The following is a 27,601-nucleotide window of genomic DNA, read 5'->3' as shown; positions in this document are numbered from 1 at the left end:
GGACAAAACAGGCTAGCTCTGCGGACTTCGCCAGCGATGGCTGTCTGACACGCCTGTGGATGTAATTACACCTCGGTGCGCAAGTGACGGGCGCCGCTAGTGAGGCTCCGAGGCATATCATATTACCCGGACACGGCGAGTGCTTGACAGCGCAGCTATTATTACCACTGACAAAAAAAAAGGCAGCGGCTCGGCAAAAACGGCATCCCAGGCGAGGCGTGGAGGAGGCCATGACATCAGACCCCCTTTCGGCGGCGGCGGCTAAAGTGGACAAGCACTCCGACCACCCAAATCGAGACTCGGGGACAAGCGACCTTCAGGCACCACATATAGAGACAAATTTATTTCTCATTTAATCTCAGGGACAAGTGCACTCCGCACCTCGTGCATATGCCCGACAAGCTCAGCGGGTCCGGACCTGGCGGACTCGACCATGGAGCTCGGGACCGCGGAGCCACGAGCCCAGCGCCGGGCAGCAATGCCCAAGGGCGAGCTACCGCGAAGGAAAGCGCCGAAGCTGCGGTTTCTAAAATAAGAAGCCCAGCGGGATGCGAGTATTAAAGAGCGGCCCGCTCCCTAGTGAGCCCGACCCATTGCGCTATCCCGAATCCCAATCGCAACATCTCGCCCGCTGTCTTTGAGCACGCCAGTTATACTACCTAGGACCAACCGGGACTCAAAGCCAAGAACCGCTAAGATGCTCCCCAAGACCCTGCTGATGGCCGCCTTCGCCGCGCTGGCCTCTGCCCGGCCGCAGGTGACGACCGACATCCCATCGCAGATCACGGCGCCGCCGGCCCTGCCGTGCTCCGTAGCCTCGGCAATGCCCAGCTGCGGCGTAAGTACCCATCCTACCGACAGACAAACACCAGACTGCTAACAATCACACCCCCAGATCCCGTGCATCACGTCGGCGGCCATCGGCATCGGCTGCACCGCCGCCTTCGACTTTGGCTGCCAGTGCCAGCACGCCGCGGCCATGCAGGCGGCCGTCATGCCGTGCGTCGCCTCGGCCTGCGGCGCCCTCGCCCCCGTCGTCGGGTCTGTCGCCAACGCTATCTGTACCGCCTGTCTCCCGGCGATGGCCATGCCGACCCCCGCCTAACTGGCTGTGGACACGTGCGGGCTGGAGTTCGGCATGTGATTCTGCAGGTGATTCTGATGGGACGTCGAGGTGCTGAGTGGGTAGGGCCTTTAAGTTTTCGGGGAGCAAGGTTGAAGTTTGTGACTCACGATCTGGGGACAGAAACCTTCATGTGTGATCGAGCGAGAGTTGTCCTGTTGTAGCGCTGTGTGTGGGTCAAGTAGGTTGGTTCTATTCTATGGGCCAAGACAGAAAGAAGGGTTGAAAAGTCTAAATTTGAGACACGCATGGTGTAATTTTGACATGTTCCGTTGGGCGTTAATTATCGGTTTAATTATTGTGATGTAGAATTCGCGGAGTTGATGACACTCACTCTTCATGTGCCACCATTCCTCCCGGTTTGTAATACTGCGGCATTGACATAGCCGGTCAGTTTAGACTCGATTTCCATTTACGTAGGTTCTCAAAGGAGAAGTTAAGCTGCCGGCTCTGGAAACCAGTCCATTGAGTGTCAGGAGTTGAGTGATTGTGGAGAACTGGCTTCGAAGAGACCCAGCCAATTGTAACTCAACTTACACTTCACATGCTATGACTGTGTGGCAACCGGTGACTCGATTTGGTTAAAGTTCTCAACGGCGAAGCCGGTATTCTCCATCAACGTGGCCTAACCATACGTGGAGTCCGGCTACTTGACATCGTTTCCGACCTGTCTCTTGGAGGTATAAGTAAAGGCCTCCTCCCCCGAGGACTGCCCTCCCTTCTTCTCCCAGGCACACTCGCATTCTAGCATCCAGGCATTGCAAAAGTCTTCTCGTCTTCAGACACTGTCACAAACACATTCTGCTCGTGTCTTTCGGCCCTCTTGACCATCATCAACATCGCCAGCGCTACGCACATCAGTCACCAGTCACAGTCACCAGTTACCAAACATCAGGCATCAGACACCAGCGTTACGCTGTCCACATCATCACAATGGGTTCCATCCAAGCCACCCAGGTCATCTCAGCGGGTTCAGACCAAGTCACTGTCATACTCACAAAGGGCCCCAGCCAAGCCGCCGCCGCCGGAAAATCCCGCGACGGCACCACATACCTCGTGCACTACTCGCTCATGCAGCCGCTAGACCCAGCCGCCGCCAAAAAAGCCGCCGAAGACAAGGCGGTCGCCGCCATTGACGGCATTCTCAACGACCCGGCGAAGCAGAAACGCCTCATCGAGCGCCTCGAGCGCCGCATCCCTGGCGCCAAACAGGCACTACCGCCAATCACCGTCCAATTCATCCTCGGGCACGAGAAGCTCGTCAAACGCCAGCGCTACGAGCCGACGCCGCTGCCGCCGCGCCCCCGCCAGTTTCTGCGTTGAGAAGAATCTCCCTCCGCAACCCGTCAGCCAAGCCAGCCAAGCAATGCGTCGCCAGCCAGCAGTGTCGAGCAGACAGACAAGACAGACAAGACAGACAAGACAGACAAGACAGACAAGACAGACAAGACAAACACCGAGGCGGCTCATACAAACACCAAGGTGGACCAGAAAACACCAGGGCAACTGAGACACAACAAAAATCAGTGATGAGAGGAAAAAAGGGCTTACAGGAAGAGTGGGGAGGGCGGCGAAGTCGGACTCTGCACCTCCACGCGGTGCCGCCTGGGAACCTGCGCCCCCCAGCGGGGGCCAGAGCCAGCGCAGAGACGCAGTATTCCAAGAACCATAGAGTGGTTATGATGATTGTGCTTTCTTTGTTACAGTTGCCTGTGCCTGTCTCCTCGTGTGATATCCTGATGGATGCCTACCAAGAGTTGTACTGTCTATCTACCTAGCCATCTTCAGCCCATCCCTTGGCCTGGTAACCATCGCATCATGGAGTCGTTGCACAGGCGGTAGGTTTTGCCAACGAAATTTGGCCCAAAAAATCCCCAGTCCCCAAAAATTAGACGTTGAGCATCCTCGCGCCTGCTGGAGCATACCGGTTGCTGCACCCAGCTGGCGACGCGATGTAAACATCCAATGCCATCCCCCCCTACTTGCCCAGGCAGCGCAGCGCCTTCAAGATATTCTTCTGCATCTCCACAAGCGAAGCCTTCTTGCCATCCAAATAACGTCCACGCTTCCCCAGATACAGCGCGCAGCTGTCAATGCCTATCTCGAACAGCCGCGCCAGCGCCAGGTCAACATCCCGAGGCAAGTCGGTGCTGCTGCTCTCCTCGGCCTGCAGGTCGGCCGTCGTCTTCTCTGCACGACAAGCGAGCCACTGGTGCAGCGCTGCCGGGGTTGCTTCCTTGATGACGCTGCCGAGATCGCGCCTTAAGTCGGCCATGGCGGCCGTGCCGAAGCGGATCTACACGGCAAAGTTGAAGACGACCCAGTAGAAATACAGAATGCAGTCGTCGCGTTTGTTGCCGGGAGGGAGGTTCGGATGCTGCTGTTGTTGTATGACAGAAGAAGAATCCTTCTAGGGGAGACTAGAGTTGTCATGGTAGCACGACGACGCGGCCTTCGAAAGCCCCATTCCGTCGGTCGGGATGCCGTTGAACTTGAGCAACATGCTGCCATCCTCCGAGTGGCGGTATAAAGAGACGGTGCCAGGCCACGGCATCACCGTCTCGCGGTCGCCGTCGTACCAGGGCTGCTGCAAGCCTCCCCCTTCTCCGCCATTCTCCGTCTTCTTCTTCTCTTCCTTCAAAAGACACACAAGCGCATCCGCGAGCCCGGACATCTAGTTGAGACTCCACTTGACCAGCTGCTTACCCGGCACGCGGGCCGTCGTGTCCTGCCAGAGGCACTCGAGACTCCCGCCATCGGCCCACTCCCACATCAGGCCACTCGAGTACTCGAGATCCACCCCCACCCCCTGCCAGCCGCTAGCAAAGGCTGCGAGATGCTTGTGGGTGAAGGCGCTGGCGAGTTCGTGGCTTCGCGGCCACGCATCCGCCGTCACTTCGCAGACCGCAACTACGCGGCCGGGGTTTCCTTGCTATTCATTGTTGGTACTGGTTAGTGCATGAATCTTTCTGGTGAGGTTCCTTTTTTTCTTTTCTTTTTTCGGATTGCAGGTTTGCATGAACTCACCATGTACGGTGTCACGCCGCCGTCATAGGCGGGGTGCAAGACGGCCCTGCGGAAGCCTGTTGTGTTGTCGGCGAGGTGTAATATCCCGGTCGAAGCTGTTCGCTTTCCTCTCTCGCTGGAAACAAGCCGAGGTATTTGTAGATATCGGCGCTCTCGTACTCCTTGAACGGCAGAACGATATTCTGATGATGCCGTGCTACTCTCGTTAGTTCGAAGACGGGGGCGAGGAAGCTCCACTGAAGGCGGATGAATCTCGTGCGCTCTTTGCTCATGTTCCCAGTCTCGAAAACCTCAAATGCGTCCGTCCCGAGCTGATACGAACGCGGCTCTAGGGACACGATTTGGCAGCCTCTCTGGCCGACAGGTAAGTATTCGTCGGTGAAGCCGGAATCCTTCACGTCCACGACGGCCGGGATGAGATTGGCCATGGCAAGAATGGCAAACACCTTCTTTGCCTTGTTGAGGATAAAGTCGACGGTGGAGTCGTCGCCCGCTACGCCATATTGTTTGAGCTCGCGGAGGACTTGACTGCGAGTGACGAGCTTGTCCAAGGCGTCCTGGGGGACGTAGTATTCGCCGTTGAAGCTGCTCGTCTCCTGGTAGAGTCGGACAAGCCTGGCGAGCGGGGCTGGGTCGTTTTGGAGCGACGCCTCTTGGAACAAAGATGCCAGCGACTTATCTAACGGCCTAGGCGGTGCAGAGCCGCGGCTGATGTCGAGTACCTGTGTAAGCCACTTGGAGAGCGTCTCGACACCAGAGGTATCACGCCTGGACACGGGCTTCGGCGGGGCGGCGGCGGAGCTTGGTGCGAACGCCACGACTCTGGTCCGGGAGAAGATAGCCCAACGGCTAGACTTAGGCTTCGGTGGGTCGGCGGTAGGCTTCGGCGGGTCGGCGGGGCTTTCATTGAACGCCACGACTCTGACCCGGGGGAGGATGGCCCACTCGGAACGCAAATACTGGCTCTGAGATTAGCGGCTGGCTGGCAAGTAAATGACTGAAAGGTAATCCATTGGGCCGTGCATGACATACGGGCTTCTTTCTGTCGGCAGGAGTGGTAAAGCAGCAGGCAACTGGCAGATGGGGACCTAATTGGTCCTTGAACGACACCTGCATACTGGCGATGCCGACGATGGCGTCATCAGGCGTGGGTGTCGGTCTCCAACGGATCCACTGTGCCAGTGCTACGTGGAAGTGGGGCGTGTCGAGAAGAACAAGGCCTGTCACGCGATGGCGAAGGTACGGCTTGCCAAATAGCCTCTGGCGCAAAAGAAGGACGGCCTGTTCGCAGACCAAGCCGCCGTAGCCGTAGCCGAACAAGACGACGCGCGGGGCAGGGGCGTAAAAGGGCGTGACAAGCCTGGCCTAATCCAGCAACGCTCTAGCATCGTCCTGGATGCACTCGATCGAGATTTTAGCCGTCGTCGTCTTGAAGGAGTCGGCAAATGCGTCGGCAGGAATGCGGCTGGCAAGTTAGTCGACAATTTCACGTCTGGAGTCCGGATCCTTGTCGGCGTAATCAGACACGAGGATTACATGCGTGGTTTCCGACGTCATTGTTCCCTTGCCAGGTAGTGGTAGTGGTACTGAACCCACCGCTGTTTTACCCTCGCCCATATTGGAATGAGCGTCGCGTGTCTGGCTGGGAGATGGGCGACTAACTAGCTGTGTTATTACCTGGCCTAATCAACTGGCGATGGATGTGCGTAGTTTTGGGGAAGAAGGTAAAAGGCGAGGCTGCAGCTGGGGCGAGCACCTTATCTATTTATGGGAAGCATTTTTGGCCCGAGCTCAAGGACACCTGTTGCCCCGCGTGCGATCGGGCTGTCTTGCAATTACCTAAGGTACTCTCCTAAAGTAAGGTAAGGTACCTAGATAAGGCTACCAAGGCAGGTGCCAGGTGCAAACTAAGCGCACTAAGCTGCCGGCCCCAGCTCCCCCACGGCCACAATTGTAACGCCTTAGGACCTTGTTCTGAGGTGGTCTTTGCTGCGTTGCTGCGCTTCTGGCACTACCCATTCAGGTTTTCACGACGGTGCAAGGTAGGTACCTAGGTAATATGGATTCGTGCGTATTTGATTTCAATACAGAAGTCTTGGATCATTGTCAGAGTTGTTCAGGTAGGAAAAAAACAGACTAGGAAAGAAAGAGACCAGGAAAGAAACAGACCAGGAAAGAAACAGACTAGGAAAGAAACAGACTAGGAATTAGAACAAGTTTGGGCTATAAAGCCTTTTTGGGCTATAAAGCCTTTTGCCATTATTTGAAGGCTGCCTTTAATTGGTTGACCTGTTCCTAAAGGACTTGTTGAAAGGCAGGGGAATGGACCCGGCAATTCCTTGATAGAATGCGCAAACAGAAACGCAATATGAAGGAAACGGCTAGCACGGAAATCCGCGGATGGCTGGTGCATGACGTTGAGCGGGAATATAAAGTGAGGTGCCTGCCTATCACCCTCCTTTCCATGCCTGGGCCACGGGAAATCGAACTACACGCGAGGGTCTAGTCAAGACTGTTGACGCTAGTAATTGACGATGGAACATCATGTCAAAAAGCGCATCATCGTGTGCTTCGATGGCACTGGAAAAAACCACTTCCGAGATATCAACAGGAGCCCGCTGACGAACGTCTCGCGTTTCGAGACGTACGTCAAGGCGGAACACCCTCTGGCACTGATCAGGTCGCCTTGTATATTAGCGGCATTGGCACCGACGAAGGCGACTTCTTGAAGCACCCGCACCAGGGATTTGGGAAAGGTGACACGGCCCCGGACGTTACCGTGCTGCGGTTGCGGCCAAGTACCCAAGGTACGCAGGTAGTTCATTGGCTGACGACTGGGGTGTCCGAGTACCGTAGGCATCGAAACGAGAATCAAGCAGGCGTATAGGTTTATATGTGCCAACTACGCTCAGGATGACCAGATCATCCTCGTCGGCTTTTTCAGGGGTGCCTCTACCGCGCGGTGCGTGGCCGATCTCATCAGCAAGTTCAGCCTTCTTACCAAAATCGCCCTCCATTTTCTCAATGGTCTCTACACGCAATGGTCTACAGGGGCGGACCCACGGCGTGATGGACCAGAACCTCCGGGCACGCCGGCCGAGAACGGCAGCGAAGTCCCAGTTGTCCAAAAGCCCACTGCCTCACTGCCGCAGCTGCTCAAGCACCAACTCAGCCATCTCGCTGAGAGGGCGAGCGACTACGTTCAAGCCCGCTCCAGAAGAATTACCAGAAAGCCCACTCCAGAGGCGCAAGTTGCAGAAGCTTCACCCAGGCCGGAAGGCGAACGAGGCCCGCTTGCCAAAGAATTCACAGCCGCCGTTCTGCACCAAAAGAGGATGCGCCACCCAAAGGTCGGCATCATCGCCTGCGGTCTGTGGGACACGGTGGCCTCGATCGGCTTTCCGAGCCTGCGCCCGAAGCGCTTCTCATTTGTCAACTCGGCACCATGCGACGCGGTTCAGAATGCTTTCCAAGCACTGGCCCTTCACGAGCACCGCCAGCCTTTTCTTCCCCTGGTGTGGGAACGGGTGGCACATGGCGGCCAGATGAACCAGTGCTGATTCCTGGGCTACCACGCCGACATCGGAAGCGGCAACAAGGAAGAATGCCTCGCACAATTTGCCCTTGCCTGGATGATCTCCAAGCTCGCCCCCTTTGTCAAGTTCAAATATGAGGCTTTCTGGAAGCCCCACCCATCCAAGTCGAGCTGGTCTCTAAAGCCTAGCCTCACGGCGGCTGCCGAATACCGTAAGCCCATGTTCATAGTTACTCCCAACGGAGACGGATGCGCTTGCCTCCCCGACTCGGCCTGCTGACTAGGTGTCTGCCCCTGATGTGGTGAAAATCCGCCCTAATCTGGATTCTATGGTCTGGTATTACCAAAGAGCTGGATCTAGGCCTCGAAAGCCTCGCCGCCACTTCTGGACCCGCACGGGGTTCGAGGAGAGGTTGCCTCTCGCTGAGAATATGTCGTTGGAGTTCATGCGCCCAACTGTCCGGTTACTCTACTCGGTGGAAGGCATGCCAACGTGCCCTTCTATTGCCAATACCGGCCCCCAGAGCCGGGACGGCAAACTGACCTGGTCTTGGGAGCTTCCAATCTTGGTGGGGGGCGTCGTGAAGAAGAGCATGCGGCATCTTCCAGTTCAGATGAACGAGTGAATCAGACCCCCCAGGTCGAGGTTCAACAAGAGACTGCACCTACACTGTACTTGAAGACGCAATGGATGCGACCCAGGGCAAACTTCTCTCGTTTTAGCTCGATTCGGAACTCGGCATCTTGGATTATACCGACGAAAATACGATAATTGCGGAGCTCAAGGCGTTTCTAGGGAGTGAGTTGAGGTGGTTGTGAGGTGGCAGTGTGGTTGTGAGGTGGTTGTGAGGTGGTTGTGATCTGCGCTCTAGTCTCTACTTGACTGTGTAAATGAGTATTATTCCTAGGTAATTTTCGTTTGGTATCGTCCACGCAGCTTTGCACATTAATCGTTATCTTTCCATTGCGACAGCACATCTTCTCGGAAGAAGGGCGCGTGGGGGGTGCCGTTGGCGGCTCTCTGATTGGCAGTCACATTTAATTCCACGACGCATGCTCCCCCTCGCCGCCACGCATCGAGTCACAGTCCGAGATTTGGTAGGCATCAGTGGCGAGGCAGCTCCCGGATTTCACTCTTTCTGATTGGCCCACCATACGCACGTCAGCACCCCCCCCCCACCCCCCCCCCGAGGCATCCAATGCGGTGAAACCAGAGTATCAGACAGAATTAGATTCAGGCGGACTTTTCGCTCCCGATGAGGCTCTACCAAAGGAAGAAGGGGGTGCGCCGGGGGCCCAAGGGTAGATGACGTATATAGGGGGCTGCTCGTTCCTGTGAACCTCTGAGACGACCGAAAGGGGGCCAGCAGGAGAACGGTGGCACCATCTCGCGGCCATTGTCGACAAAGAACTGTTCTGTCGCACGAGCATGCAGTTGCTTAAAGCTTTTAATTAAACAATCCTAGACATACAAGCTGTCCAGCAGCATACCTAGGCGTACAAGCTGTCCAGCAGCATACCTAGATACCTAAGCTACATAACACATGAATTCCTACACACTAGTCTCGGGCCTCAAAGCCGACATCTCCCTCGTAAACTCGACCGGCTTCTTAAACACTTCCCGCCCGCCTCTCTCAATCTCCGCCCAGACGGGATCCTCCCGCGGCAGCACGGCCGTCATGACCGCCAGCGCGCCCAAGTCCAAAACCTGCCAATCATCAAATACCAAGCACCGCTTCTCGCGGCGCCAGTCGCCCAAGATGGCCTCCTTGAGCGTGGGAATCCCCAACTGGTGCGCAGCGAGGTACAGCTGCAGCGTCTCGCCGAGGGCGGTGGGGTGGCAGCGCATCCTGGCACGCAGCAGCGCGGGGGGCTGCTCGCCGCCGCCGCCGACGCGCTTTGCGCCGGGAATCACGGGCGACGACGCGGCGGGGTTGTAGCACCAGACGAGAGCGCGGCACAGCGCCACGGGGTCGAGGTTTAGGGTGTTGTCGAGCTGGATGGCCGCCGACGACGCGCCCGCCCACGTGCCCTCGGGCGCGAATTTGGTGGCGAAAAAGTGCGACACGCGGCCGAGCACGCCGCGGTGTGCTGCCACGACGCCACTCCCGCCGGGCAGCTCGAGGCGCACGTCGGCGGGCTCCTGCATCAGCTGGACATTTCGGGCGAGCAGGGCTATCAGGGGCCCAGTGCTGTTGTTCATTTGGCGGTGCGGTTTTTTTGGTGGGGGTTGATTTCGAACAGTTAATTTGGTGGGGGTTGATTTCGAACAGTTAATTTGGTGGGGGCTGATTTCGAACAGTTATTTTGGGTCGGATCAAATGTCGATGTGAGACGGAATACTTGTTCAGTAACAGAAAGGTTCTGGGTTTGGGTTGGGATACACGTGGTGAAGACCTGAGCGGGTCTTGGCCAGGACAGCTTCCTGTGGACCGTGAACATGTGGACCTTAGCCCCGGTGATGACACGGATTGGACCTGCAGTAAGATCGAGGGTAGATGGGACGAGCCGAACAGGCCGTGTGGAGACTGGACGAATTTTGGCTGCAATGTTGGCCGTAAATGTCCATTGTCTTATTCACAGAGTCCGAGACATTTTACTTTCTGAAAAGTTTGCAAGATCCACCAATCAGGTCAATGGGACTTGGATTGTGGAGCTTACAGTTACCATTCAATTGGGTGAGATTCCAAGACTATGCGTTTACAACCCTCCTGCTTCCGACGGATCCATGCCAAGGCCGCTGCCACGTTTTGGCCCTGGCCGGCCGACCTAAGCGGCTCTGCCTCAGACAGATGCGACGATTTTGTGGCAAGTGGCCACGATCACGGCCTACCTGCCCCTCCCACTTCACGACCTCGGCGAGCGACCTCTCTCGCTTCCAAGGCTCATTGCATGTCGAATCTCTCGCTCACGATAGCAGCATCGCATCTCAATCGCCGAATCATCAGTTGCAAAGCATCCGCCCAACGAGAGAAGGACGTAAACTACGAACCGCCCATGAAAGAAAAAGGAAGTGGTAATGCACGGTTGCCCCACCGGCCCTGGTCGCGGCCCGATCTCCGGTTGTGCGACTACATCATCGACAGGCGGCCTGAGGCTGAAACCAGCTAAACATTCCACCCTTGCGGCAGCGATACGCTCGTGGGTAATAGCGATACGCCGAGAACCAAGAAAGGTGGGATTTGAGGCATGAGTTGCCTGCGTTGAATAGTCACTCAACACGTTCATTAAATCTATCTCCTGGGTCTAATTATTCCCCGCAGCTGGGCTTGTGCTAATTAGTTATTAGGCCCCTCGACATCATTGAGTGGTAGAGGGTTATATTGTTGCATTCCCAGTGAGTAGCCCAACTCGTGTGATTCGCGCAAGTAAGTTTGCATGCATGCGCACCGGTACATTGGTTCCGGGTCGCAATCCCGGCATCCGACATGCGCTCCAGTCCCGTGTCTCCGTTGGACCTGCATCGTGGTCGCCTAGGCCCCGGCGGGAAAAGGTGCCTTGCGAGTTTACCTAGGCGACCCGGAGACAAGAGAGTAAGGTGTGTAATAGATAAATAGATAGATAGAGAACCAACTTGGCTGCCTCGGCGCCTCAGGTCCAGCATTTCTAACATAGGTAGGTAGGTACACGAGCAGTCGACCATCGCCAAAAGAATGTTGACGAGCAAGGTGGCCGCCATGGTCGACATCGCCCTCGGCAGCCTGATCTGTGTCGCGCAGGCCGACAACCCCATCATCCAGACCATCTACGCGGCGGACCCGGCGCCGTACGTGTGGACTGACACGGTGTGGCTGTTTGCGGACCACGACAAGCCGGGGTCGACGACGTACACGATGCGGGACTGGCGGCTGTTTTCGTCGAATGCAGCGCAGCGGCAAGTTCTACTTCTATGCGTCCATGACGCGCACCGGCGTGTCGTATGGCATCGGCGTCGGGGTACAGCGATTCTATTCCCGGGCGTACCGGGACGCGCTGGTCAAGCCGCTGGTCACCAACGGCAACATCGACCCGACGATGTAGATCGACGGCGACCACGACACCGGCCAGGCGTACCTGTACTGGGGCAACCCGGGGTTCTACTACGTCAAGCTCAACAAGGAACAGGTGTCGTACAGCGGCGGCATCGTGTCGGTGCCGAACACCCAGCAAGCCTTCGGCCCAAGTTCGCAGAAGGGCCGTGGATGTACCAGCGCACTTGCAACGGCACGTACTACAACGTGTTCGCAGCGAACTGCTGCCCCGAAGACATCCGCTCCCCGACGGCGCCCGGGCCGACGGGGCCGTGGACGTACCGCGGCCAGTCATGGCCACGCAACAGTGACGTCCGATGGCTGTGATCCGATGGCTGTGACTCTCTGTGCCGTGCGCATCGCGATTCATGCCGGGTGTGCAAGCATGCCGGGTGTGCAAGGAAGCGGTTGTTATTTCTTCATGGCTAGGACGGGAAGTCCCTGTCCCCAGCCCTAGCCTGACTCGTTCTCCGCCACCGACTACGCCAACTGGATTGGTAAGCCTCGATCATGACGACAAGACTACCACACATCGAACGATTCCACGGAACAACGAGAACCTACCGTGTACCAGTGTGCCAGGAAACATCTAGAATCCAACCACTGCTGTCCTTGGCGCATCCAACTGTCTGTTTGTTCTGCCGTTGACAGCGGACTTTGCAGTTTGATGACAAAGTCCGAAATCTCGCCGCAGATTCGTTCTCGATCCCCACAAGTGTGGGCCCGGAGAAGTCGATAGAAGAAAGCTAGTGGGTCTGGTTCTCGCCGAGATTGAGTCGCCGCTGGCGAGCCCATGGGCAAGCCATGTCGTGCTGGGCCGCCGCGGTGGCGGGCTGCGCCGCTATAAGAGCCGAGTCGCGCCGTCTCCATCGTCTGTCTTCGACTTTGGCACCGTTAGCTACGACCTCTCAGCAACTACGGATCTTCCTACAGACCACTCACCATACTCGAACAAACGCCGCACCCTCAGCCCGAGCGCCCCAGCAACATGTCGGGAACCACATACAAGTTCGAGGGGTGGCTGGCCCATGACGCCTCGGCAGCCGAGGGGAAAATGACGTGGGGCGAGTTCGAGCCCAAGCCGTGGGAGGAGACAGACATCGACATCAAGGTCACACACTGCGGCATCTGCGGCAGTGACTTGCACACGTTGCGCAGCGGATGGGTAAGAGCTAATTACCAGCCAGGCAACTGCGAGGAACAGACAGACACGATTACTAACCTACATCTAGGGGCCGACCATCTACCCGTGCTGCGTGGGCCACGAGATCGTCGGCATCGCGGTGCGCGTCGGCTCGCAGGCGGTCGGGGAGATCAAGGTGGGCGACCGGGTGGGCGTAGGGGCGCAGAGCGACTCGTGCCAGAACCGCACCGGCACCAAGTGCGCGGCGTGCGCGGCGGGCATGGAGAACTACTGCCAGGTCAAGCACGTGGGCACGTACAACGGCAGGTACATGAATGGCGGCAAATCCTACGGCGGTTACGCGACGTACAACCGCGCGCCGTCGCGCTTCGTCGTCAAGATCCCCGACGCCATCGCGTCAGCCGAGGCCGCGCCCATGCTGTGCGGCGGCATCACCACGTACACGCCGCTCAAGCACTACGGCGCCGGGCCCGGCAAGGCCGTCGGCATCATCGGCCTGGGCGGGCTCGGCCACTTCGGCGTCATGTGGGCGAGCGCGTTGGGCGCCGACAAGGTGGTGGTGGTGTCGCGGTCGCGCGGCAAGGCGGCCGACGCGGCCAAGATGGGCGCCACCGACTTCATCGCGACGGGCGAGGACGAAGGGTGGGCCAAGAAGCATGCGGCCACGCTCGACATCATCATCTGCACCGTGTCGTCGGCCGACATGCCGCTGCAGGAGTACATGAGCCTGCTGCGCTTCGACGGCACGTTTGTGCAGGTCGGCGCCCCCGAAGACGGCCTGCCCGGCTTCCTGCCGTGGGACATACTCTACCGCCGCCTCAAGCTCACCGGGTCCATGATCGGCTCGCCCAACGGCATCCGCGAGATGCTGCAGCTGGCGGCCGAGAAGAACGTCAAGCCTTGGGTCACCGAGGTGCCCATGAAAGACGCCAACAAGGCCATCCTCGAGATGGAGGCAGGCGTGCCCAGGTACCGCTACACGCTGGTCAACGAGGAGCAGCCCACCCGGGCGGGCTTGTAGGGACCGTCAGAGTTTGTGCCGTGATAGTTTTGGGTTAGTTAGCATGGCATAATCATATATCTATGTATTCATGAGTGAAGAAGCTGTCGAGAATCCTACTTTCACCGCTTCTGCTTTTGAGATTACCTAGCGCCCGCATAATTTCTTGTACGTGATCGAAGTTGACAGCGCATTGAATTGTCTGGCCGAATAGGTCTAAGATTACAGAAAGGAACGCTTCCTTATACTCACTCATTGAGAGAGGGCAAGGGAAGTGTTGTAATCAGCCCGAAAAGAGGGCATTCCGAATGAAATGAGGGCATTCCGAGGCCAAGAATGAAGGATAAATAAAGAATGAAGGAAGTACAGAGGCATGCTAACCGGGGCCTGGAAAATGTGGTTCAATTTCATGAAAAGTGGGTCAATTCCAGGCGGCATGATGTTTTAAGCGGGAGATTTGGAGATTTTCCAAGATTTGAAAGGCCTTAGTACTTTACAGCTCGTCGATAAGGTTTTCTGCTGAGGGAGGTAAGAGGTATTAGAATCCGGTTTTGGGTCCTAGAGGCCCATCTCCTGCCCAAAGCATCTATCAAAGGCTTTTCCTTACCCGTCGTTCTAATTTCCAAGAATATCATTTCTTCGGCCCAAGTACCACACCAATGAATGCTTAGATTAGAGTGTTTATGTTTCAGTCTGAAATCGACGACGACCTATACCGGAATTTTAAACCCGGTATTTTTACAATATTAAACAATATTGAGTAAGCTTTTAGTACTTCCTTTTCTGTAATTCACTCTCCCTGGTCTTTTCCGTCATTCACTCTCCCTGGTCTTTTCTGTTATTCACTCTCTCTAGTGTCTTCATCTTCCTGCATTGCCAAAGCGCTCTGTTCATGAGCATGCCGAAATATTTGTACCAACCCCAGGAATGGATCGAGGCTCGTCCTATTGTCTTCCGTGTTGTTGACCGCGTAACCAACAATGTGGCAGGATTTCGGGAACTGCTGTTTGGTGGGAATGCATCGGTAGTCGTCGAGTTCCTTCCGCCCGTCCGCCTGTGACTCGTTTCGCTTAGCCTTTCCGGTCCGGGACTCGAATTTTAGCGGGTCGCTTTGTTGAGAAAGTAGGAGAAGGAGGTGCTCCGAATGTCGTATGGGAGGCCTTAAAGAACGCGCCAGAGGTGATCACGCGCCGATGGTCGGCTGATAGTCTTGTCCATGAAGGTGTCGAGGAGGATACGGAATTCTGCGTCCTCATGTGCGGGTCCAGCGCAATGTGTCACCATGGTTCCTGAACTTTCGAGAGCGGCGGTTGAGGAAGTTGGACGTGGAAGAAAGAGAAAGAAGCAGAAACGCAGTAACTGAGTTTTGGATAGAGCGGGAGGAACACGAGAAAATAAGATTTTGACCGCGTCTCGTAGCTCTCTTGGAAACTTAGCGTTTTTACATGGGACGAAGAAAAGCCCGGGCTTAGGTAACAAGGACTCTATGCACCAGAGTTCCAGAACGCGGAACCGCCGGAGCTTTCTATTCTGGGCTGTCTGCCAAGTCTGGGCAATGCTTGGTACGATAACATCACACTCGTTACGTTACTCATTCTCTCGAGTCCATGCACCGAGTAAAGCTCTTGAAATAGGACAATCTGCTCGGGGAGAAAAGGGTAGAAAGCCAAGGACTGGAACTAGACCTTTTTCTTAATTAAAGACCCCAAGCGCCTAATTTTGGACGAAGATGGCAACAAGGTCCTGTGGATGAGATTCGACGACTTTAGGTTATTGTGAGTCATCTAGAATCCATGTACATATAAGTTTCCTTTGATCGTACATGGCGGTGGTAAGGTTTCGGTATAACTCTGTCGGTGCCGTTAAATTGTTTGACTTTTTGCTGTATCGCTACAGATACGTATATTAACCATTAATATGTACGTGATGATGGGTATAAGCCATTTCACTTTTGTGATAAATCTAATTGCGGAAGTCCCTGTCAGAAACACTGCACACTGGATCTTGTGGAATTGATGGGGTTGTAATTGCTTGATTGTATTCCCCTTTTTTCTAGGCTCTCTGGCTCTGCCAGAGAGCATTTCTTATAGCCATGGCCAGGTGGCGAGGTTATTGCGCGTCTGTGGCTAATAGTGACAAATTCATGATTCTAGCACCTTCTAGAATCTCCCTTCTTTCTGATAGTGACAAATCCATGATTCCAGCACCTTCTAGAACCCCCCCTTTTTTCTGACAGTCCCTCATTATCCTCCCGGTCTGCTTCAGGGGAGCACCTTACCTTTTGATACCGGGAGCATCAGCCCTGTGCCACTGTAGATTCATTGAGTGAAAGCTTTCTAGACGTTCTTCCAGACTACTACTGAATAGTCCGGCGAATCACTACCAGCTAATCAACATACCGCCCTCCTAGTTAGGCAGGCTCGCAGCAATTTGGGGAATTAAACACCAAAATCTCAATGCCCAAAGTCCACTGCGAGGTAGGTTCCGAGGCATGAAAATTAACTCACCTGCATCTTCCCGTTACGTAGGTAGCATCCAATATAATTTGCACAAATCGGAAGAAACATGCTTGCTATTTTAGCCGGGAATTAATAACAGTCTCTACTACTATTACCGCCTGTGACAACTGACCGGTAGGGTCAAAGTTCGTTATCACAGCATGCCATTGAAGAATCCTGGACGGGAAGCACAGACCATCGGTGCATTCTTTTCACAATCGCAGATGGTGGACAAAGTGGTGACTCACCAGAGCATTTTTCCATTTAACCAATGCGTAATGTTTGGGAACCCCAATCATGCACTCACGCTAACACTATGGCTACAGGCGACGTGGAATCCCTTTGGCTGTCAGATAACGCATCAATTATTCACATCCGTGGCGACAAAGTTGACTTGGAAAAAAGTTATTACCTTGCCTTGGCCGACACGAACGCCCTTCTCGATGCTTCCGAGCTTGTATTAGTCCCTGCACGGCACAGGTCGCGGGAAGCGTGAATCAATCAGCGAGCAATGGAAGCACTCGGTGCCGTCGTTGGTGTTGCGGACGTCGCCCTGCGAACTAGCTCGAAGCTTTGGAACTGTCTAACGCATGGCGAGATGCGCCAGAGAGCCTTCACCGGCTGCGTGACGACATCACGCTGACGCAACAGTTCTTTACCGAGGTCCGGGAGATCATCGCCGACCAAATGGTTCATGGGTCTCAAATAGATACGTCTGCCCCGGCCATGCACAAGTCGCTAAGTCAGGGCCTCGCCGTCTTAAAGCATATCCAGACAATCGTTGACAAAGTGAGCGGTGGAGATGCACCGAGTCATGGCGAGCCGCAGGAGCTTGGAACGAGAAGACAGATGATTTGGATAAGAAGCGCAAGCAAAATTGCCACTCTGAGGAAGGAACTGCGTGAAGTTGTATTCTGGATCTGCAACTTGTTGCTTGTCCAGAATGTGTGAGTCAATACCTCCAGGCTCAGTTACCTTACCGAACCGAACTTCTAACAAATAATTATCGTTATCGGGCAGGCGAGTGTCCACAGAGACCAGCGGCCTTTTCCAGACGTGGCAGAATGATTTCCACTCACAACTTGACAGAAGATTGCAGGCAACTTTGGAACGAATAACATCGCACACTGAGCGCGCAATCTAGGCATCTGGGGGCTCAGTCGTCTCTCAGATTGGTGAGGCAATTCAGCACATGGAATCACGGGTTGAACATCTCGAGCGCAATTTGGCTGCGGCTGTTAGGCGTCTGTCGCTGACGAGATGGCACTCTACCGACACAAGGCCTTGGACAACAGTCGCCAGGCAGGTCCGCCAGCAGGCAAGTCCAATTTTGCGACTTGGCCGTCCTTCGCCTGCTACGCTACTTCCTCTGACGCCCGGTCCAGTTTTGTGATGAGATCTGTCACTGCCAGTGTCATTTTGGCGCCAGGAGTTGGTGCAGGGCAGCGACTCTGCTTCAGCCAGTTATGGGCTCCATAAGTGTTGTGTATTCCTTTCGCCGTCTGACTCAAAGCCTCTGCCAACGCGACATCTGTCGACGCCGTTGTCACCGGGTCGCGTCCCGAGAAATGCGGCTCGTCTCCCACTTCCCGAGCTGGCTGGTCCGAATTTCCTTGTTAGCCTTTCTGTCGATCGACCTTAATGGGAGGCCCTACTTTGCCTTGCGAGTATCTAACCACCTTTTGTCTTTTCAAGTACCCCTTTCGAGTCGCATCATGATCCCCGTCGTAACGGGGAATGCCGATGCCCTCAAACAGATGCTAGTCGAGGGCCGGGCTTCGGTCCATGATGTTTGGAACGATGGGATTTACACCCCTCTGTGGGTTGCGATGGTTCTGCGGAAGACGGAAATCGTCAGGGCGCTACTTCAGGCAGGTGCCGATCCGCACCACATGATGCCGTCAAGTGGCGTATCCCCCATGTTGGAAGCTGTCACCTTTTCACTTTCAAACCGCACGGTGGAGAAAGAGATCGCCAGTCTGTTTCCAGTTACCAACTACTTTGAAGATAAAAGCTATTCAGCATTGCATCTCGGCACGGCGGGGCTTCTCCATTTCGACCTTGCTTCGGCTGTTCGTCAGCCATGGCATCTGACAGAGATCGACAGGAGGGCCGGAGATGGGATGACGCCGCTTTGCATAGCGGCTATACGAGGCGACTCGAATGCCGTCAAGATTTTGGTCGGAGCAGGAGCCAACATAGATACGAAATCGACAGCGGGAGTCACCGCCCTTGGCTGGGCATGTCGATTTGGCCATTTCGAGGTGGCTCGGTTCCTCCTCCTCGAGACAGGCGCCAGTGTCAACGAGCAAGACAACTTTGGCACGACGGCACTTCAGGAGGCTGTTGGACGGAGGGAAGGAGACAACCCCAAAGAGCTTTGGTCGATATTGGTGAAGTACGGCGCGGATGTCAATTACGCCAGTCGCGAGGGCACTGCGCCGTTGATTTCAGCGGTCCAAGTGGAGTCGATGGAGGCCGTCAAGTTCCTACGGCTCTGACATAAACCCAGAAGGCTTCAGCCCGCTCGAGATTGCCATTGCCCATAGCCACCATTTAATCATCGAGCTGCTGCTTCAGCGCGGTGCCGTGACTGATCTCGTCGCCAAATACAATACAAGCAGACTGCTGTACGCGGTCGCCGCTACGGCGGACTGCGGGACAATAGATATATTTACCGCACATAAGATACGGGGCATTAACGCAAGGCTCGAACTTAAACACGGTAAAGAATTGCTAGAATACTGGTTTGATGAAAGAAAACCGACGGCGGAGCTGCATCGTGCGTTTGACCGTTTGCTGGCGAGTCTGGGGGATGAAGGCCTTTCGATGAATGGCCGAGAGATTCTCGTCGAACCCAACCCACAACAGATACAACAGAGATATCTGGCGATGGCGATTTGGACGAAGAGTTTTTTGACACCCAAGAAGAGCTGGAGCGAGATGGCTGAGCGGCTATGCACCAGGCTCGGGAGCGACCTCGAGATTTTCGGGCTTCAAACTTTCTAGGCGGCTTCAAAAATTAAAGGGCTTGGCAGTGCCGGTCGATTCGGGCAAAGTCGAGTCGCTGTTTGGTTGGCAGGCTGGGCAGTGTTCTATCGCAAGACGATTGTCGTCGAACTTGGGTTTGCACACACGCGCCATCCGCGTATAGATTGGCCAAGGTGAACTGCACGTGTAACGTGAGCTAAATAGCTTGTGGACAGATTTTGCGCCCGCAGATTCGAGTGTCAGCTGGCTTGATGCCGGAATCGAGAGCGGGCAAGCTCACTTTTCAACTTTGACTACAAACGTGGAGTAACGACCATTTGTGTCAAAAAGGCTGCGTAATATCCAAGCCGCTCCTTCTGTGGCTCATGACCATGTATCGCGCCTGGGAGAGGCGGCGCAGCGTCGCATCCGTGTCTGACGCCCAGTCCACAATGGCATGAAGTGGCACTCCGACAGTCACAAGGCGCTAGCCTCTTGAAATCTCGGGCACATTTGCATCGTCGGCGAGACATTTTCTGGCAAGCTCGGAATGCACATGGCGGGGGACCGGGCGCAAGCTGGCGTAAATACTTGGAGTTTAGCCTGCCAAGTGGCAAGCCTCTGGAGGTGCAGTAGTCCCGCATAATCAGCTCACCACGAGGTTCTAATGGCTTTGCCTCGCGCCTGCCATGATAGGCGTCACCTGCAGCTAGTACGTGGCCCTGTAGGGTCCATCGCCTGAAAGCCTAGGCTAGGCCGCACTCCAGCCTGCGCGATCCCAACAGACATTCGTTGCATCGCATGCTGATCGCTGGCAACGAGAAAACCACCATCTCTAATTGGCCAGACACCCAGGCCCAACCGGGGGTGCAAATCCCGTTCGAAACCCGCCGTCACACATAAGTCCGGCATGAGCTGGCGCATGCGGCAAGCACGACTGACGCGCAGGATTCCATTTAAACACGTCTCGGCCTGAAGGTCCCCATCGTGGCTTTTTCCTCATCTCGTCTCCTTCCAATTTGGAAGGAACTAACTAGGAACCCGCCACCGAAGCGTCCAGACCTTGGTTTTGGAAATTAAAACCAGGGCTTGGACTGTGCTTTGGACCTCGCATCTCAGCAACTCTACACCAGACCACCACAAACAACAAGCATTGCTAGACAAGCCGACGACCCCAGCACACAGAGATGGCGCCAACCGACCCGGACAAAGTCGGGATCGGAAGCGAGAGAGAGGCGCGGCTGGTCCGCGAGCTGGCCATGGAACGGAAGAAATCGTGGTTGAAAAGCTTGGTCATCATGGGCATCATTTCGACAGCAGCTGTTTCACATTACTTCCTCGTGCATCCCTCCGCAACCTCGCAGCAACCCGTGGCGCCGGCCACACCAGCCCTCCAAGACTGTCTCAGCAAGGTCTGCTCGGGCCGCAACGACTGCGTCCACTTCGACGGCCACAGCTCGCTGGAATACTTCACGCAGTGGCTGCGCCCGCTCAACCTCGCCTACCTGTTCACGCCCACCGCGGTGGTACGGCCCAAAACCGCCGCAGAAGTATCGGCCGTCGTGAAATGCGCCGCCCAGGCAGGCGTCAAGGTGCAGGCAAAATCAGGGGGTCACTCTTACGGGTGAGAACAGAGAACAACCACACCAGCAAGGCGACTTTAACTGACAGCATTGCAGCAACTACGGCCTCGGGGGACAGGACGGCTCGATATCGGTCGACCTGCGCAACTTCCAGGACGTCTGGGTCAACACGTCGGCGAGCTCGTGGCAGGCGCACATCGGGGCTGGTGGGAAGCTGGGCGACATTGACGAGAAGCTGGCGCCCCACAAGCGGGCCTTTGCCCATGGCATCTGCCCCGGTGTGGGCATCGGCGGCCATGCGACTATTGTAATCACTATGGCGCATCTATGGCTTTGCTTCGCAAGTGGCTGACAAGAGTCTAGGGTGGCCTTGGTCCCATGTCGCGCATGTGGGGATCGTGTCTCGACCATGTTGAAGAAGTCGAAGTCGTCACGGCGGACGGTAGGATCCTCCGCGCAAGCAACACGCAGAATTCGGATCTCTTCTGGGTATGAACTGGGTCGTCTTTCCATCATTCGACGCCACGAGAACCATTACTGACGCCGTTTGTGCAGGCTCTCAGGGGAGCCGGAGCGAGCTTCGGCATTATCACCAAGTTTGTCATGAAAACACACCCAGAGCCGGTGCAGGTGGTCGACTACATCTACAACTTCCAGTATAGCCACCTGGACGAGATGGTCGACTTCTTCATCGGGTGGCAGAATCTTGTGGCCGACCCAAACCTCGACCGCCGGCTGGGGACCGAGTTCACGCTGCATCCGCTGGGGGCGCGCGTGTCGGCAACATGGTACGGAACCGAGGCCGAATTCAAGAAGTCGGGCATCTTTGACCGCCTGCCCAGCGGCAACGATAGCATCGCCATTAGGGAGGACACGTGGATCGGACACCTGTACAAGGCGGCGCAGAAGGAGGCACTCAAGCTGGGCGACATCCCCAACCCCTTCTACGCCCGGAGCCTCGGCTTCACGCGCCGCGACCTGCTCTCCCGGGCACAGACCAAGGAGCTATTCCAGTGGGTTGACAGCGCGCCCAAGGGGACCCTCGCGTGGTTCATCATATTCGACGCGTCGGGCGGCAAGGTGGCCGACGTGGCCACCAACGCGACCGCCTACGCCCACCGCGACAAGAGCTTCTTCTACCAGTCGTACGCCATCAACGTGCTGAAGGTCTCTAGTAGGACCAAGGCCTTCTTGGACCACTTCCACCAGAAGCTGCTAAGCTACCTGCCCGCCGACGAGCTACACGGCACCTACCCAGGCTACGTCGACCCATATCTCGCCAACGGGCAGCAGGAGTACTGGATGAGCAACTTGCCCGCCCTCGAGGCTATCAAGACCCGGTGGGACCCCAACGACGTCTTTCACAACCCGCAGAGCGTCCGACCGCTACCGAAGAAGTCTGAATAGGATACCGACGAATTAGCGGAATCTGCTGCGAGTGCCGACGAATTAGCGGGGTCCGCTTAGGGTGTCGACCAACTGAAGGAGTTTGCACATCGTGCCGACAACGGGACGGCGAGTGCTGTTTTGATTGTTTTGTTTTCGTTCTTCTTCCTGAAAGGGCTGATGTCGTCTCTTCGGGCGTTGAAGTTCTTTGTTCAGCCTCGGCTATCGTTTTTGTGGCAGGAACTGACCGCTTCACCTAACTTAATTCTTTACTACTTGATTAGCATTAGCATTGGTTATTCGGTGGCAAAGGTCTTCGAGATGTTGGTGGTATGATGCTGTCTCGGACCCCGAGTATTATCCAAGCTGCGTTTATGTATATTTTGAGCAGCGAATCGAAAGCACTATTAGTTCTTTTTGGTTACTCAGGGAGCCTGGCATCTTCCGTGCCTGGTCAGACTGCGAGGGGACCCCAAGGGGTGGTATTGGGGTGGTATTGGGGTAGGATGAGGCGCAGCACTGCAGCCTCCAGGCCTCCTGCTCCTACCTCAGAGTCCGAGCAGCGAAATTACAGCCATTGATTGACGTTGCAGGAGAAACCAGCGGGCAACATCGCATCGCCGATGTGGCCAACAACAAGAGAGTTGCAGCATGAAGCCAACCACAGAGGAATCGATTGACACGATCGAGACAAGGGACCTGTTGGCATCGATTCTGCTGGAGATCAAGGGCTTGAACCAGCGACTGTCTGGACAAGGCGATCGGATTCTGCAGCCTAGAAAAAATGCTTCGTTCACGCAGGTGAGTCCGAAGCGTGTGTCAAAGGCCCAGACCGGCGCGAAGCTGACGCCACCAGAAACGAGCGCCAACAAACGAATGGGCCTTGCCTCCTTTTTCCGCCGAGGCAAGGCGCGGCCCGCTGCTCGAAGAAGCGGTGCAGCGCTACAACGCCAACAGCCTCCCGCGGTGGAACGCCCACTACGGCACGCACACGTCTCACCGGCCGACGATCCAGGTACCCCAGCAAGGCTCCAGCACGCGGTTCGACTGGCCGTCCGTGGTCGGCGACTTTTGGTGCATCCCTAACGACAACCGCGTCAGCCTGTGCTTCCTGGCGCCGCCGTCCGACATCACGACGGCCCTGCGCGTGCGCAACTTTGTCACCCACTTCCATAACACGCAGGCCAGAGGCGCCCCCAACGGCGACTGCCTCAACGTCTGGGACTGGTTCGACTCGGGCACGTCCCGCTACTGGCACCCCGACAAGATGTCCCCGATGCCGGCGCTGGACCACGCCCCCGAGGCCGCAATCCGTGGCGAGGAAGACAAGACAGAAAGCGCCCCGCGCATATCGCCGCTCATCGCGCCGTGGCGCCGCGTGATGTGAGTTTTCGACTCTACCCCAGACGAACCCCAGACGAAGACGCGCCAGCTAACGCGCAGCAGCCACATGCAAGGGCTGACGACGCTCGACATTGGCAGCAGCAGCGACGTCGACGCGGACAAGCTGGGCGACGACGACCTGTGCCCGGTGCTGCTGGCCGAGGCCGAGGAGGACCCGTTCCAGCGGCCGCTCAACAGAATGATCTGGGGCGCCGTGCGCTGCCACCTGCGCTGCCGCCGCGCCACCGCTGCCCACCACGCCGAGCTGCTCACCAAGGGCGGCCTGCTGTTCCACGTCACCTTCTACGAGATGCTCGGCGCGCACTCATCTGAAAACATGGTTGAGCTGTGGCCCCACGGTGAGCTGCATAGCGATGGGCATCACACTTATAGCGGCGGCAGTGGTGGTGGCAAGCGGCCCCGAGTCCGCGAGAGCGCGCTGACCGTGTGTTGCAGCATATATTCCACCTCATCGCTGATGTCACGCTAATCACTGACGCTGTCGCAGATCATCGCAGTACCCAGCGCGGACCTGCCAGGTCCCAAGACGCGCGCCATCTTCTGGACCATGATCATACTGCGACCGCACGGGTTCCCGTACCCGCACTACTACGAGACGGGCGGCGACCTGGCGCAAGGCGGGCGGACGCGCGCCATGGCCGACGAAGTCGCCGACACGGTGCACGAGTGTGTGGGCGCTGTAGTCGGCCGCTGGGACGAGCTGGCGGCGTACTTTGACGGGCTGCTCGGCGAGAAGAAGGCGCTGCTCGACCCGGACCGCCACGACACGCTGCTGACCGACGACTGGACGCTGTCGCGGTCGCGGCGCTACTTCTGGGCCATCGAGTTCCTCAAAGAGGTCGAGGCCAGCGTGGCTGACAACATCCGCCAGGCCGAGAGGTTCCTGGCGCTGTTCCGCGACTCGCTGCAGGGCGGTGACGGGGCGGAGGGTGGAGATGATGCGCGGCGCCGTCTGGCGAGGCACGAGGCCATGCTAGCTAGGCTAGAGGCGCTGCGCGCGCGGTTTGTGCAGCGGCGGGAGGAGGCGGTTGCGCTACGCGACGGGGTGAGTTTATCTTAACCATTCATCGTCGTGGAGGGCTGCTGACTGTTGATTGCGCAGCTCTTCAACGCCAGCGCCGTCATGGAAAGCCGCACATCGACCAAGCTCGGCGAGAACATCAAGCTGCTGACGCTGATCAGCATCTTTTTTCTCCCGCTGTCGTTCTGCACGGTAAGCTGGCTGCAACATTCCCAGGGCTTGTTTGCGTACTGATTAGCCCGTCTAGTCCCTCTGGAGTATCAGCGACCAGACGTTTAGCATCGCCGCGTTTGCCGCCACCATGCCCGTTCTCGCGCTCGCCACGTACGCCGCGACTTGGAACCTCGACCGTATTGCCGCGCTGCTCGACGGCCTGCAGCAGAAGGCGTTCAGTGGTAGTAGTGGTGGTGGCAGCACGGCAACTGCTGCGCATGTTCGCCTAGCTGATCGTCCGCAGAAACGGAGTGATAGCAGGGAGAAAGATGGCGGCGCCGGGATCTGGGCAAGAATCCAACTCTTTGGTCGGTACACGTCCAGGGGCAGGGACAAGGCCGCTGATGTTGCGCACTTGGAGGAGGTAAATGTTCCGGTATGAGGTTGATGTTGATGTTGATGATGTTGACGTTGATGTTGACGTTGATTGCCACGTCATGACAGCCTTGTCGAAAACTACAGCGGGCGGGATTGAATTGGCTTCCTTTTGTAGCCACTGCCATAGCTTTACTGCGGTTTCATGTTTTGCCAGGACACAAGATGTTTCACTATCTATAAAGAGGGTTTGACTATCTATGAAAGGTTTGACTATCTATGAAGAAGGTTTTGACTATCTATAAAGGGAATCTCAAACGGTAAGTGCCTATAACATGTCCAAATAATGTACCTACAGAGAAAGAGGGAAGGAAAAAAAAGGAAAAAATACAATTCAAACACCCCTTCATCAGAAGAACACAACGTGAGAAACTCGTAACCCCTGAATTTAATTTAGCTTGGCTATGTTCCTAAATTTGCTGTGAAAATCCCGAATGGCTACCAACCCCTCCTTAGAAGTGGCTGGCCGGATATCGTTCTTTGCGCACAGCAGGTGCTCCATCGTTATCATCCTCCGTGCCCCTGACTCCTCGTCGAGAAGATGAGTATTAGTGTAAGATGAGTATTAGTGTAAGATGAGTATCAGTGTAAGTGACTGGGCCCTTGTCTGCTGCTGCGGCGGCGGCGGCGTCGAACAACGGGAGACATGCCATCCACCAAGCCGCCCAGGGTGGTCACCTTGAGTGTGTCCGTTTTCTCCTCGCCGCTGGCGCCCGTCCCAATGAGCCAGACTCCAAGGGCGCCACACCCTTCTTGTTGACCTGCAGCGGAGGGTTTGAGGAGGTTGCTCGATTCCTCCGCTCCCCTGAGCCGAGCATCGACGTCAATGCGAGCACTATCGCCGGCCCATCCACCAAGCCGCGCAGGGAAACCACCTTTCCACCGTCATCGAGGCTAGAGCTATTATTGACCAAGGCGAGGAGGACGACGCCTCCGCCCTTTGGGTTGCCTGTCAGGACGGCCATGGAGAAGCCGTGGGGCTGCTGATCAGTCACGGCGCTGATGTGAACAAGCCCAGATTCGGCAGCCGGCGTCGACCCATCCATCAAGCTGTGCAGAACGGCCACCTGAAGGTTGTCGGGCTCCTTCGTGACCATGGTGCCGACCTTGACGCTGGTGAGAGTGACGGCGCGACACCTTTGTGGTTAGCCAGTCAGCAGGGCTTTATCGACATTGTCAACATCCTGTTGGCCCGACAGGCAAATCTTAACTCGCACATCATCAAGTAGTCTCGCTCTCCCGTGCACCAGGCTGCGCAGAACGCAGAACGGCCATGTTGATGTGGCCACCGCTCTCCTCGCGTCCGGCGCCAACGTGAACGCGGTCGAGGAGGACGGCTGGCCGCCGCTCATGCCGACCGCACGGCAGGGCAGTGAAGACATGGCCAACCTCTTGGTTGCTAAGGGCGCGGACATTAACCTTGGGGAGCAAAAGGGGGGCACGCCCCTATGGATAGCCGCGCAGCAGGGACATGTCAAGATAGCCGAAATGCTGCTCCAAAACAGGCTTACGGCTACCGGGCGCTCGTCGAGCGGGAGGCAGCCAATCCACCAGGCAGCGCAGAACGGCCATCTCAACATGGTCAAGCTGCTGGTCAAGTACGGCTCCGAGGTTGACTGTAAGACAGACCGCGAAGAGGACGAGGTCAAGGTGTCGCCGCTATGGCTTGCTTCGCAGGGTGGACACGATGCCATTGTCGAATTCCTACTGGAGAACGGTGCCTCTGCGGTAATTGGAGGTTGATCGTGACTGCGAGTTTATTTCGATTCGATGACGTGGGAAGCCTTCTTTTCGTGGGAAGCCTTCTTTTCGTGGTCGAACTACACCAACCGCGTCTCACTCTTTTCCTTTTAGATTATATTTCCTCATTTCGCGTACCGCTCAAGCGCTTTCTGCAGTTTCATAAATACTACCGAGTATCAGCCTGTTTCCTTCCACGCATTTGTTTACTGGGTTGCTTAAACTAGTTCCAACGTGTACGTTTCAGAACTAGTTGCGCAAGAAAGATCTCCCAACACAGCTCCCGAAAGTGATATCAATGCTGCCTTGTGATATTTCAACTGAAATTCACTACGACAGTAGTTGCAACATCATGTTCATGGACATTAAAGCTAAGACAATCGACACCGGAGAGGTATCTCCTGCGAGGACTTCGAGACTGACACTCGTCATGGACCAGCTGCTTGATTACCTACAACTCTAACACTCGATCAACTCATTCCCCAAACACGGAAATCTTTTGATTCAAGCGCCTGGTGCCCGAGATTGTGGGCTCTTAGTACTCAACCTGTCCAAAATATCGAAGATTCAGA

The 27,601-nt window shown here is 56.1% G+C and overlaps 12 protein-coding genes across 12 annotated transcripts; 10 read left to right on the top strand and 2 right to left on the bottom strand.

The window, feature by feature from the left end:
- Positions 1-697: 697 nt before the first annotated feature.
- B0T26DRAFT_679980 (uncharacterized protein) lies at positions 698-1,105 on the top strand (the record flags this gene model as incomplete). Its single annotated transcript, XM_060440426.1, has 2 exons — positions 698-838; positions 896-1,105. 2 exons carry the CDS (start codon positions 698-700, stop codon positions 1,103-1,105), a joined length of 351 nt encoding a protein of 116 aa, XP_060291366.1.
- A 951-nt stretch (positions 1,106-2,056) lies between these two features.
- On the top strand, positions 2,057-2,446 carry B0T26DRAFT_679979 (uncharacterized protein; the record flags this gene model as incomplete). The annotated part of the gene is made up of 1 exon (XM_060440425.1): positions 2,057-2,446. One exon carries the CDS (start codon positions 2,057-2,059, stop codon positions 2,444-2,446), a length of 390 nt encoding a protein of 129 aa, XP_060291365.1.
- Positions 2,447-3,981: 1,535 nt separating this feature from the next.
- B0T26DRAFT_446550 (uncharacterized protein) lies at positions 3,982-5,430 on the bottom strand. The gene is made up of 2 exons (XM_060435075.1): positions 5,183-5,430; positions 3,982-5,109 (listed from the first exon to the last, which is right to left on the bottom strand). Exons 1-2 carry the CDS (start codon positions 5,264-5,266, stop codon positions 4,162-4,164), a joined length of 1,032 nt encoding a protein of 343 aa, XP_060291364.1. The 5' UTR covers positions 5,267-5,430; the 3' UTR covers positions 3,982-4,161.
- A 1,254-nt stretch (positions 5,431-6,684) lies between these two features.
- On the top strand, positions 6,685-8,569 carry B0T26DRAFT_806092 (uncharacterized protein; the record flags this gene model as incomplete). Its single annotated transcript, XM_060447179.1, has 5 exons — positions 6,685-6,794; positions 6,848-6,957; positions 7,007-7,665; positions 7,795-7,897; positions 8,037-8,569. The coding sequence occupies 5 exons, from the start codon at positions 6,685-6,687 to the stop codon at positions 8,309-8,311; spliced, it is 1,257 nt and encodes a 418-aa protein (XP_060291363.1). The 3' UTR covers positions 8,312-8,569.
- Positions 8,570-9,146: 577 nt separating this feature from the next.
- B0T26DRAFT_726053 (uncharacterized protein) lies at positions 9,147-10,205 on the bottom strand. Its single transcript, XM_060442803.1, has one exon. It carries the CDS (start codon positions 9,886-9,888, stop codon positions 9,238-9,240), a length of 651 nt encoding a protein of 216 aa, XP_060291362.1. The 5' UTR covers positions 9,889-10,205; the 3' UTR covers positions 9,147-9,237.
- A 774-nt stretch (positions 10,206-10,979) lies between these two features.
- Positions 10,980-12,353, top strand: B0T26DRAFT_446517 (uncharacterized protein). The gene is made up of 2 exons (XM_060435074.1): positions 10,980-11,223; positions 11,309-12,353. The coding sequence occupies exon 2, from the start codon at positions 11,339-11,341 to the stop codon at positions 12,020-12,022; it is 684 nt and encodes a 227-aa protein (XP_060291361.1). The 5' UTR covers positions 10,980-11,223; positions 11,309-11,338; the 3' UTR covers positions 12,023-12,353.
- Positions 12,354-12,683: 330 nt separating this feature from the next.
- Positions 12,684-13,860, top strand: B0T26DRAFT_743602 (chaperonin 10-like protein; the record flags this gene model as incomplete). The annotated part of the gene is made up of 2 exons (XM_060444281.1): positions 12,684-12,860; positions 12,928-13,860. The coding sequence occupies 2 exons, from the start codon at positions 12,684-12,686 to the stop codon at positions 13,858-13,860; spliced, it is 1,110 nt and encodes a 369-aa protein (XP_060291360.1).
- A 4,192-nt stretch (positions 13,861-18,052) lies between these two features.
- On the top strand, positions 18,053-18,838 carry B0T26DRAFT_755786 (ankyrin repeat-containing domain protein; the record flags this gene model as incomplete). The annotated part of the gene is made up of 1 exon (XM_060446007.1): positions 18,053-18,838. The coding sequence occupies one exon, from the start codon at positions 18,053-18,055 to the stop codon at positions 18,836-18,838; it is 786 nt and encodes a 261-aa protein (XP_060291359.1).
- A 391-nt stretch (positions 18,839-19,229) lies between these two features.
- On the top strand, positions 19,230-22,297 carry B0T26DRAFT_743600 (uncharacterized protein; the record flags this gene model as incomplete). The annotated part of the gene is made up of 5 exons (XM_060444280.1): positions 19,230-19,248; positions 20,697-20,931; positions 20,987-21,197; positions 21,254-21,379; positions 21,446-22,297. 5 exons carry the CDS (start codon positions 19,230-19,232, stop codon positions 22,295-22,297), a joined length of 1,443 nt encoding a protein of 480 aa, XP_060291358.1.
- A 315-nt stretch (positions 22,298-22,612) lies between these two features.
- Positions 22,613-24,313, top strand: B0T26DRAFT_446349 (uncharacterized protein). Its single transcript, XM_060435073.1, has 4 exons — positions 22,613-23,077; positions 23,133-23,659; positions 23,723-24,018; positions 24,116-24,313. Exons 1-4 carry the CDS (start codon positions 22,928-22,930, stop codon positions 24,136-24,138), a joined length of 996 nt encoding a protein of 331 aa, XP_060291357.1. The 5' UTR covers positions 22,613-22,927; the 3' UTR covers positions 24,139-24,313.
- Positions 23,942-25,363, top strand: B0T26DRAFT_446339 (uncharacterized protein). Its single transcript, XM_060435072.1, has 5 exons — positions 23,942-24,018; positions 24,116-24,725; positions 24,783-24,893; positions 25,016-25,278; positions 25,359-25,363. Exons 2-4 carry the CDS (start codon positions 24,228-24,230, stop codon positions 25,142-25,144), a joined length of 738 nt encoding a protein of 245 aa, XP_060291356.1. The 5' UTR covers positions 23,942-24,018; positions 24,116-24,227; the 3' UTR covers positions 25,145-25,278; positions 25,359-25,363.
- A 568-nt stretch (positions 25,364-25,931) lies between these two features.
- Positions 25,932-26,476, top strand: B0T26DRAFT_597546 (ankyrin repeat-containing domain protein; the record flags this gene model as incomplete). The annotated part of the gene is made up of 2 exons (XM_060435650.1): positions 25,932-26,004; positions 26,190-26,476. Coding segments are annotated over 2 exons (360 nt in total), but the record flags the coding sequence as incomplete, so codon positions are not given.
- Positions 26,477-27,601: the final 1,125 nt, after the last annotated feature.

This window comes from Lasiosphaeria miniovina (genome assembly GCF_030549165.1).
Source record: "Lasiosphaeria miniovina strain SMH2392-1A chromosome Unknown B0T26scaffold_7, whole genome shotgun sequence".
In the NCBI taxonomy this organism is placed as follows: Eukaryota; Fungi; Ascomycota; class Sordariomycetes; order Sordariales; family Lasiosphaeriaceae; genus Lasiosphaeria; species Lasiosphaeria miniovina.
This window is presented reverse-complemented; position numbering and strand designations above follow the sequence as displayed.